The 14,312-nt window shown below is 38.6% G+C and overlaps 1 protein-coding gene across 1 annotated transcript in view; it reads left to right on the forward strand.

Moving 5' to 3' along the window:
• MTHFD1L (methylenetetrahydrofolate dehydrogenase (NADP+ dependent) 1 like) overlaps positions 1 to 14,312 on the forward strand; it is a 245,749-nt gene that overhangs the window by 173,295 nt on the left and 58,142 nt on the right. Inside the window, 2 exon segments of the mRNA XM_043511198.1 lie at positions 5,498 to 5,605; positions 6,792 to 6,944. Of these exon segments, the coding sequence (XP_043367133.1) occupies positions 5,498 to 5,605; positions 6,792 to 6,944 (261 nt within the window).

Raw genomic sequence — 14,312 nt, forward strand, 5'->3', positions numbered from 1 at the left:
TAACTCTGAACAAAACGTTATGTTGGTTCTTTCAAAAGTTTACAACTGAACATTGATTTAATACAGCTTTGCAACTTTACTGTGCAGAAGAAAAATGCTGCATTTAACCATCTTAATTTAAATTAAACAAGTACAGAAACAGTTTCCTTACCTTGTCAAATCTTTTTTTAAACTTTCCATGTATTTTTTTTAGTAGTTTACATTTAACACTGTACTATACTGTATTTGCTTTTTTGGTCTCTGCTGCTGCCTGATCGCATACTTAGATTCCAAATGGTTGACTGGTCAGTTTTTAATTCTGGTGTTTGTAACTCTGCAGTTCTACTGTATATCTTGCATATGTAGTTTTATTCAGGTGGATTCCTCGGTGTAATTATTCTGTATAAAAATAATGAAGTTAATATTTTTATGACTGTCACTATCACACTTGTTGCATTTTGCTGTACTGTATTAAGTGCTGCAGGATGGGGGTTATATCCAGCTCTTAGAGCTAAGGAGTTAATCATATTCATGGTGTTTGTGACTTCCTGTTTGAATGAATTTGTTTTCACATTCTGCATTCTTATGGGTTGAAGCATGTACTGCAGGTGTCTCTAAATGTATCACTTTCTGGCAATATATATGCTTTTTAACAAAGCTGTGAGGGTCTGTTGTTTCCCCAGAATGGCACCAGTAGGTATGCACGTAATGTGACCCTACTGCATTTCATGTCATGTTCAGTATAAATATACATTGACTATTTCATGCTATATTTTGCACAAGGAGCTCATCTGAAATTAGTTCTCCAATATCTTTAATTGATACTGCATTTAAAGACACACCAAAACTACCAAAATTAATGAGGTGGTTGCTGGAAATGTCTTTTTTTATCAGCTGTTTAAATTTATTCAGTTTATGTAAAAACATCCACAACCTTATATAAAGTGGGGAGGGGGTGATGTTCTTGTTTTTTAATTTTAATTTTTAATTGTTTGTAAAATGGAGTTAATACAATACTTACCTAGATAGCAGGAGCATTGTGAAGCTGTTTGTGAGATATGTTGCCAGCATCCGATGTAAGATACTATGGATAACATTATTTAAAAAAAAAAAAAAGAGTAAGTGACTTAGCAGTCTAATTCTCATTGTGATTAAGTCTTTTAGGCTCCTAATTGTCAAATTTCTAAAGGTCTAAAGATGCAGATAGGCACCTTGTGAGATTCTTATTAATTTCATTGGGGTAAAGCACCTAGGTGCTTTTGGAATCCCAATAGGCACCTATCTTAAGCACCTAAATATGTTTAAAAATCTGGTCTAAATCCCTTTTGCAAATGGGGCTCAGAAGCCTATGTTATTTAGGCACTTCTCAAAATTTTACCCTGTGGCCCTGAGTCAGCATGTGCTTAAGTCTCATTGACTTAAAGTCAAGCATGCTTTGCTAAATTGGGAACCATAGAAGTGCAAAGTATGGGCCAGATCCTGCAACTGGATCTGCAAATGTGGATCCCTGTGCCAATCAGTTACAGGATCTAGCCCTATGAATGTTGTTGTTGTTGTTAACATCATTGAAATTATTGGTTCCTATACTGCAATATGCTGAATGCTCTCAACTTCTATTGAATTGCCATGGCATCTCTGACCATTATTGCACATTATTGCTGTTTAAGATGCTGTTTGTCTCTTAGAATTCTCTTAACAATGCACACTCAATATCCTTTCTCTGATTTGGTGGCCACTTCTTCAACATTACTAGACTATTTGTGTTCTTGCAATTTGGGATTTGTATGAATACAAATTCTTCTGACTAGTCCTCTCCGCTTAGAAATTTCTATCTTATTGGATTTGTGGAATCATTTAAGTATGGAATAGAAACAAGACACTTTAACGTTTTTGTTTGAGTTTTAGTTAATTCTAACTGGTAAAATTCATAACATAAAACCTTTGTTATGAAGATGATGTTTAGGCTGTTCTTGTTTCTTTGAGTGACCTGGTAGTTGGAGATGTTAATGACCGTATTAGGGTTTTAGGATTTTAGTAGCAAAGCGTTTGATAATTTTGTTGAGAAAGTAGGGACAATAAGCCTTTTTAAAAGGCAAACACAAGAAGAATTATGAATTGTTCATAAATGTTATGCAGACATCCTGTTCACTGCTCTGGTAAATAAGTAAAAACTGACTTCAATTAGTAGAGCCTCGATCTTGATAAATCCTTTTTTTGTTGTTTTAATTGAATTGAGTGTATGCATCACGTACTGTACCTTGTGGTTTCTATTTAGAAGATAGTTCATGAAATTACATTAAACTCTGTAGATGTTTTACTTAAAGTCTGAGTCATGGAGGAAAACTTTTAGTTCTGAACTCTGAACTGGTATTAAATAGGGATAGCCATGGACTCTAAAAAATATAATACCTTTTGAAAAGATTAGTTTCAGATAAACGGGGGGAATCCTGCACACAGTACAGTGCCCCTCAAACTCAGGTGAAGTGTGTGTGAGGGCAAGCTCAGGGCCGATTAGAACAGTGATTCTCAACCAGGGGTCAAAGGCCTCCGAGGGGTCATGAGCAGGTGTCCAGAGGGCCACCAAGCAGGACCACCATTAGACTCGCTGGGGCCCAGGGCAGAAAGCCGAAGCCCAGCAGCATAGAGTTGAAGCTCAAGCCCAGGCCCAGAGCCCTGCCACCTGCAACTGAAGCCAAACCCTGAGCGGTGTAGCTTCATGGGAGCCCCGGTGGCCTGAGACCCCAGGCAATTGCCCTGCTTGCTACCCCCTAACACTGGCCCTGGCGTTTATATGCAGAAAACCAGTTGTGGTAGCACAGGTGGGCTGTGGAGTTTTTATAGCATGTTGTGGGGGCCTCAGAAAGAGAGAAGTTGAGAACCCCTGGATTAGAGAGCTCCTGGCTTGCTCCTGCCAAGACAATACTTAGCTGGTGCACATCCAGTTTGACCCAAGTTCCATGCAATTCTGAAAATAGGCTCAGGCATATATGCAAGGCCTTAGCCACTAGCCTCCCCATTGTTGTGTACGTCTTACTCTTCTGACAGCCTCCTCCACCTTTGAGGAGAATCGCACATACTCTTACAAAGTCATGTTTCTGCCTGGCCAAACGTTCAAAAATTGGGGCATTATCATTACCCAAATGTAGTTTAAATAGGAACTTGAGGAGTATTCTAAATTCTTGTAAAGCAGTACATATACTGGTTTATCTCATACAACTCCATTGATAGGCTTGGACTCAATCCTGCAAGTTTTTGAGCAACTTCTGGGAGCAGCAGGACACCCTCTACCCTGATTCAAGTAGTCAGAGCTGGTGGTAGCCAGCACCTGGCAGGAATGGGCCCTGGGTTTGGAAATTTATAAATACGGCCGCTGGAGGAATAAGTACAAGAATTGTCTTGGAGTGGCCTGTTTCTAGAAAAATAGTCTGCAGAATTGTGAAGCAAATACAGTTTGACTCTAAATGAACAGTTCTGCCTTTTGAACACTTTATTGCGACTTTAACACATTCTGCTTCTTAAAAAAAAAAAAAAAAAAGTTAAAAACCAGACAAAGAGGCAACAGGAGGCTTTCTGTTCTCTGCCAGTCAGCTTATTGACAGTAGACAGTGGAATGTTTTCTTGTGCTGTGGCTTTGAGTACTTGGCTGCATTCAGGCAGCACCCAAAAGACAAGTTAACAGAGATGTTTTGCATTTTTTCCTCTGTATTTACAACTGCAGCTGACATGAAAGTATCATAATAATGGTCATGGGAGAGGTTTAGTCTCATGATGGCTATCTATGCCAGCTGAAGTATTCCACTCAGTTTAGTGTTGCCAGGAATTGCATCCAGGATATTTATGATGCATTATCTCCAACCTTCATTAGATTTTATTGCATGGGTTGGAATCTGTTAGAAAGCCTGGAGTCAAGAATGTGACATAATCCCATGCAGTTAAATGGCAGTAGCCATGCAGACGTCAGGTTCAAAAAATAGCCAGGGGCACGGTTTTCATTAGAGCCCATTTTACCAGACTTTTGTGGGGGAAGGGTTTGGGACAAGACTTAGAAGCCTTATTTGTATTGTGATTTAGTTTATTCTAATGGATGGCAAGCCACGTTTTTGTTCTTGCTATGCCTCTAGTACTGGAGATCTTATTAATGTGAAGTTGGTCTGCTTTGGAATTTTATCTTTCAAAAATAAATCATAAAATCAGAAGTAATAGGAGCAACAAAAAGAGTCTGGCTGACACACACGCTTGTGTTCAGTTGATATAGCTCTGTGTAATAAGGATATCTTTAAAGGGATACTGTGGAACTCTTGTAAACAAAAGCTGGTGCACACATGCTCTGTGTGCTAATATTCACAAACCAGTTTCTTGACTCTGAGAGTCAAAATAAATATTTCTGCTTTAAAAGCTCAGGAGAAATGAGAGATTATCAGGTCGGTCTTTACAGTTTTTTGAAGTACTGTTTTCATCTCCTAATGTACTTAATTTAAAAGAGGTCTGGAATCCTAATGGTAAAACTTTTAAAATTGGACACTTATCAAGTTAAACGTGATTTTAAAATATAACTCTAGAATGCTTTGTACTTCTATAACAGCTTTCCTCCAAAGATCTCAAAGTGCTTTACACCATAGGTGCTTACAAGTTGGGGGGGAGAGCAGGGAAGGAGAGAATGAGGAAGAATTTTGATCAATGCAATATTGATCCCTATATGGTACCCTGCTATAAAGTTTCTTTTACTCCTGAGGAGCAAGCATTCATTACCACGCGATACGCTGTCACATTAACTGCAGTTTTTGTTAATCATCATAGCAAACACAACTGTGTAGTGATCAGGTCTGTTGAGAGAAATTTGAGGGCCCCAGTACATTGTTTTCTAGGGCCCCGCCCTCTCCAATTTAATTTTTACACAGACATTTTGGAGGCCCCCTGAGCTTGGGGCCCTGGTGCAATTGTTCCTTCTCCCACTCCTCCCCTCCCCTCTCCCCCCCCTCCCCCCCAGAGTCAACCCTGGTAGTGATCACTGTTACCCACTGCAGCTTTTTGGCTCATGTCCTATGTCAATTGCTGCTGCTTAAAACTAAGCCAAGAATTTCCTCCTTTCTTGTAGGCCTGCAAATGAAAAGTAAATTTATACTTTTTTGTTTATGAAAATCCCCTTGCACCCCAAGATGCCTTCTGAGGAAGGGCAGATGATGTTGCCATCCCCACTATTTTTGGATTTCTGCCAGAGGGAAGGGGAATCAGTGCATCCCCCCAGCCATTCTGGCTGTGCCCTGTGCCTGGCTATTACTGCCTGGTTTGGGGGCTCCACAACCATCTATGGCTTCCATCCTCACAAAACCATTTTCTACCCCATGTACTCCTCTGATATAATGCTTTTTCCATTACAAAGGCCCTTCACTTACCAGAGGAAACCTGCCTACCTCTGGACTGAATCTGACTGAAAGACTTGGACAAACCCTCAGTACAGAGTATCTTAGTTCCTCAACGACCTCTATTAATATTTTTGTGCTCGTCTTTGTTTCTACAGCTTCCTATTATTGAAAAAATAAGGATCATTGCTCAGAAGGTTTATGGAGCTGAGGATATAGAATTGTCTCCTGAAGCTCAATCTCAAATCAGTCGTTACAGCAAACAGGTAAAAGTGACATCAAAGCATACAATCAGGAACACACTGGACTTGATTCTCCACAGCCTTGCAGCTTATACTTGTGCCAATGGAGAACAAAATGATTGTAAAATATTATCACATCAATATGCGCCATTTTAGGGATTGTCTACATGGCAAAGAGCATTAAAGGGTTGTGATTTGTAAAGTACACTAATGCAATTGACGTTAATTGTTTCAAAGAGGACTATGTTAACATGAACTAAGTACCTGCGAACCATCAAGGTCTACAAGGGGCAGATAGAATACAACATAGAATCATAGAAATGTAGGCCTGGAAGGGACCTCCAAAAGTCATCAAGTCCAGACCTGCGCTGCGGCAGGATCAAGTAAACCTAGACCATCCTCGAGGGGTTTGTCAACTCGTTTTTAAATGCTTCCTGTGTGTCAGAATACTTTACAAATCACAGCCCTCTGTTATGCTTTGCCGTCACCATGTAGACATTTCCTTAAGACTCACTTTGCACAAATGTAAATATCTACATAAAGTGCAAGGTATTGGAGAATTGGGCCCAAAATTGGACAGGTTTGATTTTATATTTGACAGAATATAATAAATTCAACTTTTTTCTTATCTGATACACTCAACATTTGTGTTTTGTTGATTTTTCAAGCTGGTGTATAAGCCACAGCACATGGATCAATAATCTTTTTTTCAAGATAAATTTCATTTGTACAAACTGTTTCTTCCGTGTGGTTAATCGCAATCACTTTCCTGCTAAGGCATCAATTACTGCTAGATTGCATATCATAGGTGCTATTTATACTAAGGCTTTTCAGTCATTCTGGTGAAAGGAAGCCTTTTCTCTATCAGGCATCTCTTTTAAATATTGTGAGTGTGTCTAAATGTTTGAAAACTGTGTGCCTTTATTTAATCTTAAAACAGATGATTACCTTAAAACAGGTGATGTGTAACAGGTAAGATGTTGCAGGTTAGGGACTTCATTTGCAACTTTAAAAATCAGAATTAGATGTTTTCCTAAAAGATAAGCTCTGGTTCAAACAGGAATTATTTTGGGGAAGTTCTATGGCCTGAGTTAGACAGGAGGACAGACTAGATGATCACAGTGGTCCCTTCTTGCCTTGGAATCTGTGACTCTATTAATCTGTGAATAACCTTACAAATAATATTTCTTCCTTCTTTGTCTTCTGTCAGGGTTTTGGAAATCTTCCAATTTGTATGGCAAAAACTCACCTGTCCCTTTCCCACCAGCCTGAGAGGAAAGGTGTTCCAACTGGCTTCATTCTGCCTATTAGTGATGTGCGGGCCAGCATTGGAGCTGGGTTCATCTACCCATTAGTAGGAACGGTGAGTGACAAATATTAGACTTGAAATGTATCTTTTCTCTCTCTTCATAACACAGTTTGTCAGGAAAGCACATTTCCTTTTTGCTATTCAGAGCAACAGACTATATGTAGTTAGGTGAGTTTTCATTTGTTATATAAGTGATCCCAGAGAGTTCATGTTTTAAAAATCATTTTATTCTCCTGGGTCTTTTGGCTCCAGGACAGTTGGACAAGATGGGCTAATGTAATTCCTCAACTGGAGTTTCACATTTCATTTGAAAAAGTAGCTCTTGTGTTGGTGTTTTGGACATTTTCAAGTGAGCTTAAGGGAGTTAGGCACCCAAATCACACAGAAAATGAGATTTATAAGCCTGGCTTCCTTAGTTTCTTGAAAATCTCAGCCTGTATCCACAGCCTGCTGGATTTGGATGGATGTACTGAAGGCTTTGCATGTGTATTTTTAAATACATCTGCCAGTATCAGCTATTCTACTATGTTTGCATAAAGTATAAGATACTAATAAGAATCCATCATTGCATTTTTAGGAATAACTTTGTAACTCTGTTCATTATAAAAACATTATTTTCCTACCCATCCCTTAAAAGTAACAGCTTAGAGTACAAGGCTTATAATATGTAATGTTCCACTTTTTCATTTGGTGTACTGTTGTGATTCGTAGAAGCTGCTGCCCTTATCGCCAGCCACATAAATTCTGTTGTGAACAGCTTCTCACATCACATGGCATGAGCTATTACTAGTCATGTAGCTGAATCATGGAATGGTGCTAGAGAAGGGACACAGGCACTACTGCATTTCCGGAGAACACTCGCCTGGTGTTATCTCATCTTCCCAGAACGCAGCATGATTTCCTTACATGGCAGCACACTGGGGAATGGCTGAGAGCATCTAACTTACTTTTTTTAAATTCCCTCTGAAACATTCAAATGTTGGAAGCAAGGAAGGAAGTCGTTCCTGAGAAGGAGAGGTCCTGGAGTTCAGGGAACTGTGTCATTAGGACTCACTGGCCTTGGGGATATGCTTTCTATGTACATGACCAGGGTAAGTGCATTCACCACAAGTGCGGCACAGTGGTTACTAGGATTTTCTAAAAGTGCTGTCGTTCATATGGCTGGACCCTTCCATGTACAGTTAGTAAATGACACTCATAACATCTGATACTTTGAAGAAGAAGACTAAACTCTAATTACTGACAATAGAATGAAATAATTAAGTTATTTTCTTACTGCCAAATTTCAGCTTGGATTGCACACATACATAGGGCCAGGCAGGGAAATGAAAGTCATATACTGTCTGGTACTCCTTCAAATTCATGGAAATGCTACTCTTTAGGTTGCCAGAGAAGGATGTGCTGGGGTTGGTTAGTAGTGAGGCCTGGTATACATGTTTTAGTGCACGCTAGCCATGACTCGGCATAAATCTGTGTCTTGTGCAGATTACTGTTAGGCCTAATTGGAGTAATGTGCACGGGGAGGGTTGTCCATGGGTCAGTGGTGGCCAGAATAAGGGCTCAGCTGTGCCTTTTATAGTGTTTGCCCATTTGGGGCAATTATGCCAGTTTCAAGCCTTGAACCAAAATTTGGGTGGTCATGGAGCAGGTTTTGCATATATAATTTCTGACTGGACAGACTTTGAAAGGCACATGTGAGCCAGGCACTCTATCTTTAATGAGAGATGTAGTACTCTCATGCAGATCTTTTTCATATCAAGAACTGAATGAACAATTTAATGTGTAACCTACCGTATGTCTGTATGTACTTTTAGTCATTTTTTATTATTATGTATTTGTATTCTAACAGAACCTAAAGACCCCTATTGTACACACATAGAGTAAGTGTCCAAAGAGTTACAATCTAAATAGACAGACACTGGATGTAACATACAAGCAGAATGATCACATGATTATATGCAAGAGTCATATTAATTCTTCAATTTCCTCTTGTTGTTGTTTGGTTGATTGTTTTCAGATAGACTATATTTTTAACTAGTTTTTGTAATATTGCTTACATAACGTCATAACAGCCCCTCTTTAAAGACTTGTTGACACTTGTGAACTTCTTAAGCAAGACATCATAATCCACTGACCACTAAGGAGTCCAAATAAGATTTCTTCTGTGGCTCTTAATTTATTCATTTCTACTTTATATAAAAAGTAAAGTAAACCTATAAAATAAACTCCTTAAAACTTTTGTAGTCATATGCAAACTAAATGTAATTAAATGAAAATAAATGTATATTTCAAAACATAGATCCTGTTATGAAGTTCCTGGTTTTAGTAGCATTTTGGAGGTCTGGAATCAGATTTCTAGAAGGATCACTCATATAGAGTTATCACTCATATTACAGTATTAAAGGTTATGATTGTCATTAAACAAACTGTAGCGATAGTTCTGTCATTTTTCTTTTTCACTCCTATCCAGATGTTCCATGCTTTGGAAGTGCTATGCTGTCAGCAAATTTGCATGTTTCATTGAGCCCTAGGATTTGCAGGCATTATTCTTTCTTGCACAGCTCAATATTCCGGAGCCACTTAGTCTAAATATGTAAGGACTGAAAATATTTGGTTAACCAAAAAAAAATTAGAAGGGGATGAATGCTGGAGGTTTTTACCTTGATCATCAAAGTAACCAGTGATCAGATACTATGGTACTATCCTTAAAATAGATAGCACGTGGGTAAACATCCCATTTTAAGATCAGGTTGGATTAGATTATGAAGAAGAAACGCAGTGTTTTAAAAATTATTTTGTTGGTTCAGTTAGGGAAAGGACAAGAATCCTAATATTTAATTTGCAGAGACCCTTAAGGTGTTCAGAAGTCTTTTAATTCCACAGTCCATGAAATAGCACAGCACATTCATTGAAACAGCAATAATAATTCTAATACTAATTAAATGTCGGGCATCACACTGTAGTCTTAAAGTATGGTTTTCACCACTAGGTATTCCCTTCACTTCAACATGGAAGAGCTGTTCAGTTGGTTTTGTTAATTGCTTTAGTACAGAAAACAGCTTATTATAACTCTGCTTTAATTGGCATGGCTCAAAGCTCTCTACTATAAGAACAAACTTAACCTGAAAGAGTATTTTCAAGAAAAAAAGGTAATAAATTCTCTGTCAGCAATAATTATTTGCAATAACAAACGTGATTTAACCTTGTATTACTAGAATGTGTAAATTAATGCAATTCATATTTGACCTAGCATTGAAATGGGACATATAGCTTCTTGTGTAACACAAATATGGTATGTAGTCTTCACATTCTGTAAGCAGTGTTAGCTTTGTGTTATGGTTGGCTCTGTTTCCCTTTCAGCATGGAAGTCTTTCCAGGAAAAATGAACTGAGCCTTATCAGAGGAAATCAGCAGTAAAACAAGAGGTGTATGTAATTAACATTGCATGGCTTTTATCACAGTTCCCTGTGACCCTGACCTAGGGGCTGCATCACTCTCACAGGTGGACTGTTGACATCATTGCTTGGCTTTACAAAGTGGAGGCAGGAAGGCTGTTGGAGTATGTTTAGGAAACCAGTGAAGTCATTCACTAGTAATGCTTGGGTGGAGAATTGCTCGATTTTGTAATGTGATTCTACCCACCCTCAGAAAGCCACTGCAGTTTTGTAATTTCTCACTTTTCAGTTAAGCCACTTTTGTTGTTGTTGCTCTGTTCCATATACTGTACAAGTATGTAAGCTTCTTTTATTGCAGTCTGGTTCAGTTAAGAAACAGTATTTTCAATCATGCAAAAAAGTGTCTCCTTGAAGAGATGAGAGAGAAAACTTACTTGACTTCGAATTATCTCACAATTAATGGCATAGTACAACTCCAACTTTTGCCGTGATTCATCTCTGATAACATCACTGTGAACTTGAAACATTTACACCCCAAGTCACATTTTAAATAAAGATTTTTAAATACAGGTTAATGTTATTTATAAGGCAAGATCCAACTAAAAATATGCACAGCCTTCTGCACCAGGCAAGCCCTACAGTGTCATAGATGTTGCATACTGACCTATCTGGAGGAAAGGTCAGCCTGTCACAGAATGTTATTCCTCCCCCTCACACAAAAAACACCTCCAGACCCTGTATGATGAATTGTGAAATGATATGCTCTCACTCTCTGCTAGCAGTGATTCTTGGGACAGCCCATCTCCTTGTCTGATTTGACACTAGCTATAAGAATTACAAAGCCCTTGTTAATTTCCAGGTGTGGCCCACAATGTCTGCCATGCTAAAATAATTCCTTGGATGGTATTAAGAGGAGGCCTCTTAATGGTCTAAACTGTTTGAGTGCTTTGTGAGGAGAGGAATTTTTCACACCACTAGTGCATTTACAGTTTATTGGCATCTTATTATTGCGGCTAATAACATAAATATGTTTAGTGCGGCTGACCCTTTAAGGGGAGTTGGGCCCAGCCCCACCTATGACTAATCAGCTGCCTACCAGCTGAAGCTGTGAGGCCAGGGATCAGGTGATAGTTTGAAGATCACCCACCCCAGCTGGGAGGCAGCTGATTAGTCACAAGTGGGTCTGGGCCCAGTTCCTTTTAATGGGCCAGCCATCCTGTGGTGTGGAGGAGTTACCCTTTTAAAATGTGTATGGTGGTGAGATTTATAACTAGCTTGCAAACTATCTAAGTTAAGAAGAGCTTTTAAGTACAATCTTTAGCATGCTCACAAAGACAGTGCCCAGCAAGACTCTAGGCTAAAGTGTAATGGGCTGAAGAGTGCACCACTTGATCTGCCAGTTGTGCATCTTGTTCTGTAAGTATTATGCTGCTGTCTGTATTGTGGTAGCACTAAAAAGCCTCATTGTGCTGCACAAACACGGATGCAGAAATGATCCCTGCTTATAGAGCTTTCAATCTAGTTTGAAATGAGATGTGATAAATAAATAGAAGTGAGGGTTGGGGAAGAGGACAAGATCACCTGGTTACACAGGTTAGCTATTGCATAACATGGTGGTTTCAAATTGAAAAGTTTTAATAAAATGAGCTGTCTTCAACCACCATACCAGCTAGCCTCATTGGTTTAGCTGCTTCCCTGTAGACATCACAGTAGAAATAGGTCTTGGGGAGGAATTTGAAGGTGGAGAGGGAACTGGCCATATGGATTAATTCAGGGAGGATATTCCATGTATAAGGGACAGCATATAGATGTGTTCAGGAGAAGGTTGAAAACACTGATCAAATGATGGCAGTTAATGTGATAAAAGATGAGCAGATTAGTGTAGATCGAGTGGTGAAGAGTCTTAAAGGTGAGGACAAGAAGTTTGAAATGGAACTTTGAAATGAAAGTTTGATGCAATGGAAAATAAGGATTGAAAGAGGGGCTTTTATGTGGTCATAACTATCTCAGCAGCTGCATTTTGAATGGATTGAAGGAGTGATGTGTGTATTTAGGGTAGGACAGAGAGGAGAAGGCAGGAGATGATAGGATCTGAATGAAAGTTTTAGCTGAGTGGAAAGAAAGAAAAGGTCAGACTCTAGATATGTTATAGAGAGAGAAATGGCAGCATTTGGATTCAGCCTAAATGCATGGGGCAAGGGAGAGGTAAGAGTCAAGGATGAACACCAGGTTATGAGTCTGGAGAGAGGATGTATTGTTAACAACGACAGAGAATGGGAGAGAGGGGATGGTTTGGAAGGAAAGATAAGCTCAGTGTAAATCATGTTAAGTTTGACAAGAATTATAACCAACAATGCCATAGAAACAAGGTGGGTGAGGTAAAACAGAAGTTGCTCTTGTAAAAGATATTACCTCGTCCACTTTGGCTCTCTTAATATCCTGGGACCAACACGAGTTCAACAGTGTCATAGGCAACAGAGAGAGAGAGAATAATGAGGATGGAGTACAGGCCCTGAGACTTGGCCATGAAGAGGTCATGAGACCAGTTTATTAGAGTACTTTCAGTGAAGTGGAGTCGGCACTGCTGATTATTAGGGAATTCTTTGAATGAGCATATGAAATAGATGGGAAAAAACAAAAGGTATAATTGGTTTGAGAGAGAGCTGCTCGCAAACGTCACAAGAATCTAAGACATTTAACAATTGTATAAAAGTGAGATGGCCATGTATTTAATAGGACAGCCAAGTCAGACTTCTTCATGAAGTCTAACATTAACTGCTGTTTGCCTTAAGCATTGGAAGAGTTGAGCAAAGGCACAAGATATCATATCTCTCTGTCACACACATTTATATCTGGTTATGTCGTTGTTTTGCAAATGCTTATTTAAATCAGTGAGATAGTACCATAGAAAATACATCTTCCTAGAAAATAAGGAGAGGAAAAATCACCTGGCACATATTTCTTGACACGTACTCAAGGTATTTTCATTCTCCATAAATAGTACATATTTAGTTTTCTGTTGACAGTCGTGTTTAGAAGATATTAATGCTAGACGTACTGCTAACCCACCACCTTATGATGACAAATTGGGAACTTTATTCTAAATTCAAGCCTAAACCCAGCTGCAGGGCACCAATAAAACAAATTACAACATACTTAAATTCATCTGCACCATTCTGAATTGCTTTTAGATTGATCAAGGTCCAACATCTGTGAGTTTAGCAGAGTGCATTATAACCTGAAACGGCTAAGAAATTTCTTGTTGAGAAATAACATTTGCATAGACGAGAGCATCACTTCTGCAGATTGAACAGTCACCTGGGTCACTGCTTTGCAGAACTGTTTCTGGGCAGGAGGTGGAAATAGCTCAATTTGTAAAATTAGACAATAGATCCTAGCACAGCAAAAAACAAAAAGCCTTTGACTTGATGGATTATTTAATCCTTTGGAGCAAAGAGTCTGGATTTGCCCAGTTCAGTGTGCCCAAGAGCTATCACACTCAAAGTGCTTCTACTAAGGAATTACTCTTGCTTTGTATATGCAGAACTATCCTTAGCCATATATACTCCATGGGCACGACCCCCATTAAAGAGAATTATTGTAATATGACAGTATTTATACATATCTCTAAATACTTCAAAGGATACCTTATGATGAAAAATCACAAGTATACTCTGTGAGGTTTCATAAGTCTCTTTTTTTGAAGGATTTTCAATATGCAGCTCTAACATGAAGTTAAAAGATGATATGCAGGTTCTTAACTCTATATAATATTTTAATAAATAAAACATGTCCTACAATTGTCACTTTAAAAAAATTCATTTAAATGGATTTTTTTTAAATTAGGTACATGTTTATAGGAAATGGTCTTATATTTCACCTTCGTCAATAACTAGGACCCTTATCTTAATCCACCTCTGACACTGAATTTTAAAATCTCCCTTTCTCCACCCCAAATTAAACATGTATTCTATGTAAGTTACATAGTTATAGGCAACTGTATTGTTAATCTAAGTCACCATTATTT

This window comes from Dermochelys coriacea, chromosome 3 (assembly GCF_009764565.3).
Source record: "Dermochelys coriacea isolate rDerCor1 chromosome 3, rDerCor1.pri.v4, whole genome shotgun sequence".
Lineage (NCBI taxonomy): Eukaryota > Metazoa > Chordata > Testudines > Dermochelyidae > Dermochelys > Dermochelys coriacea.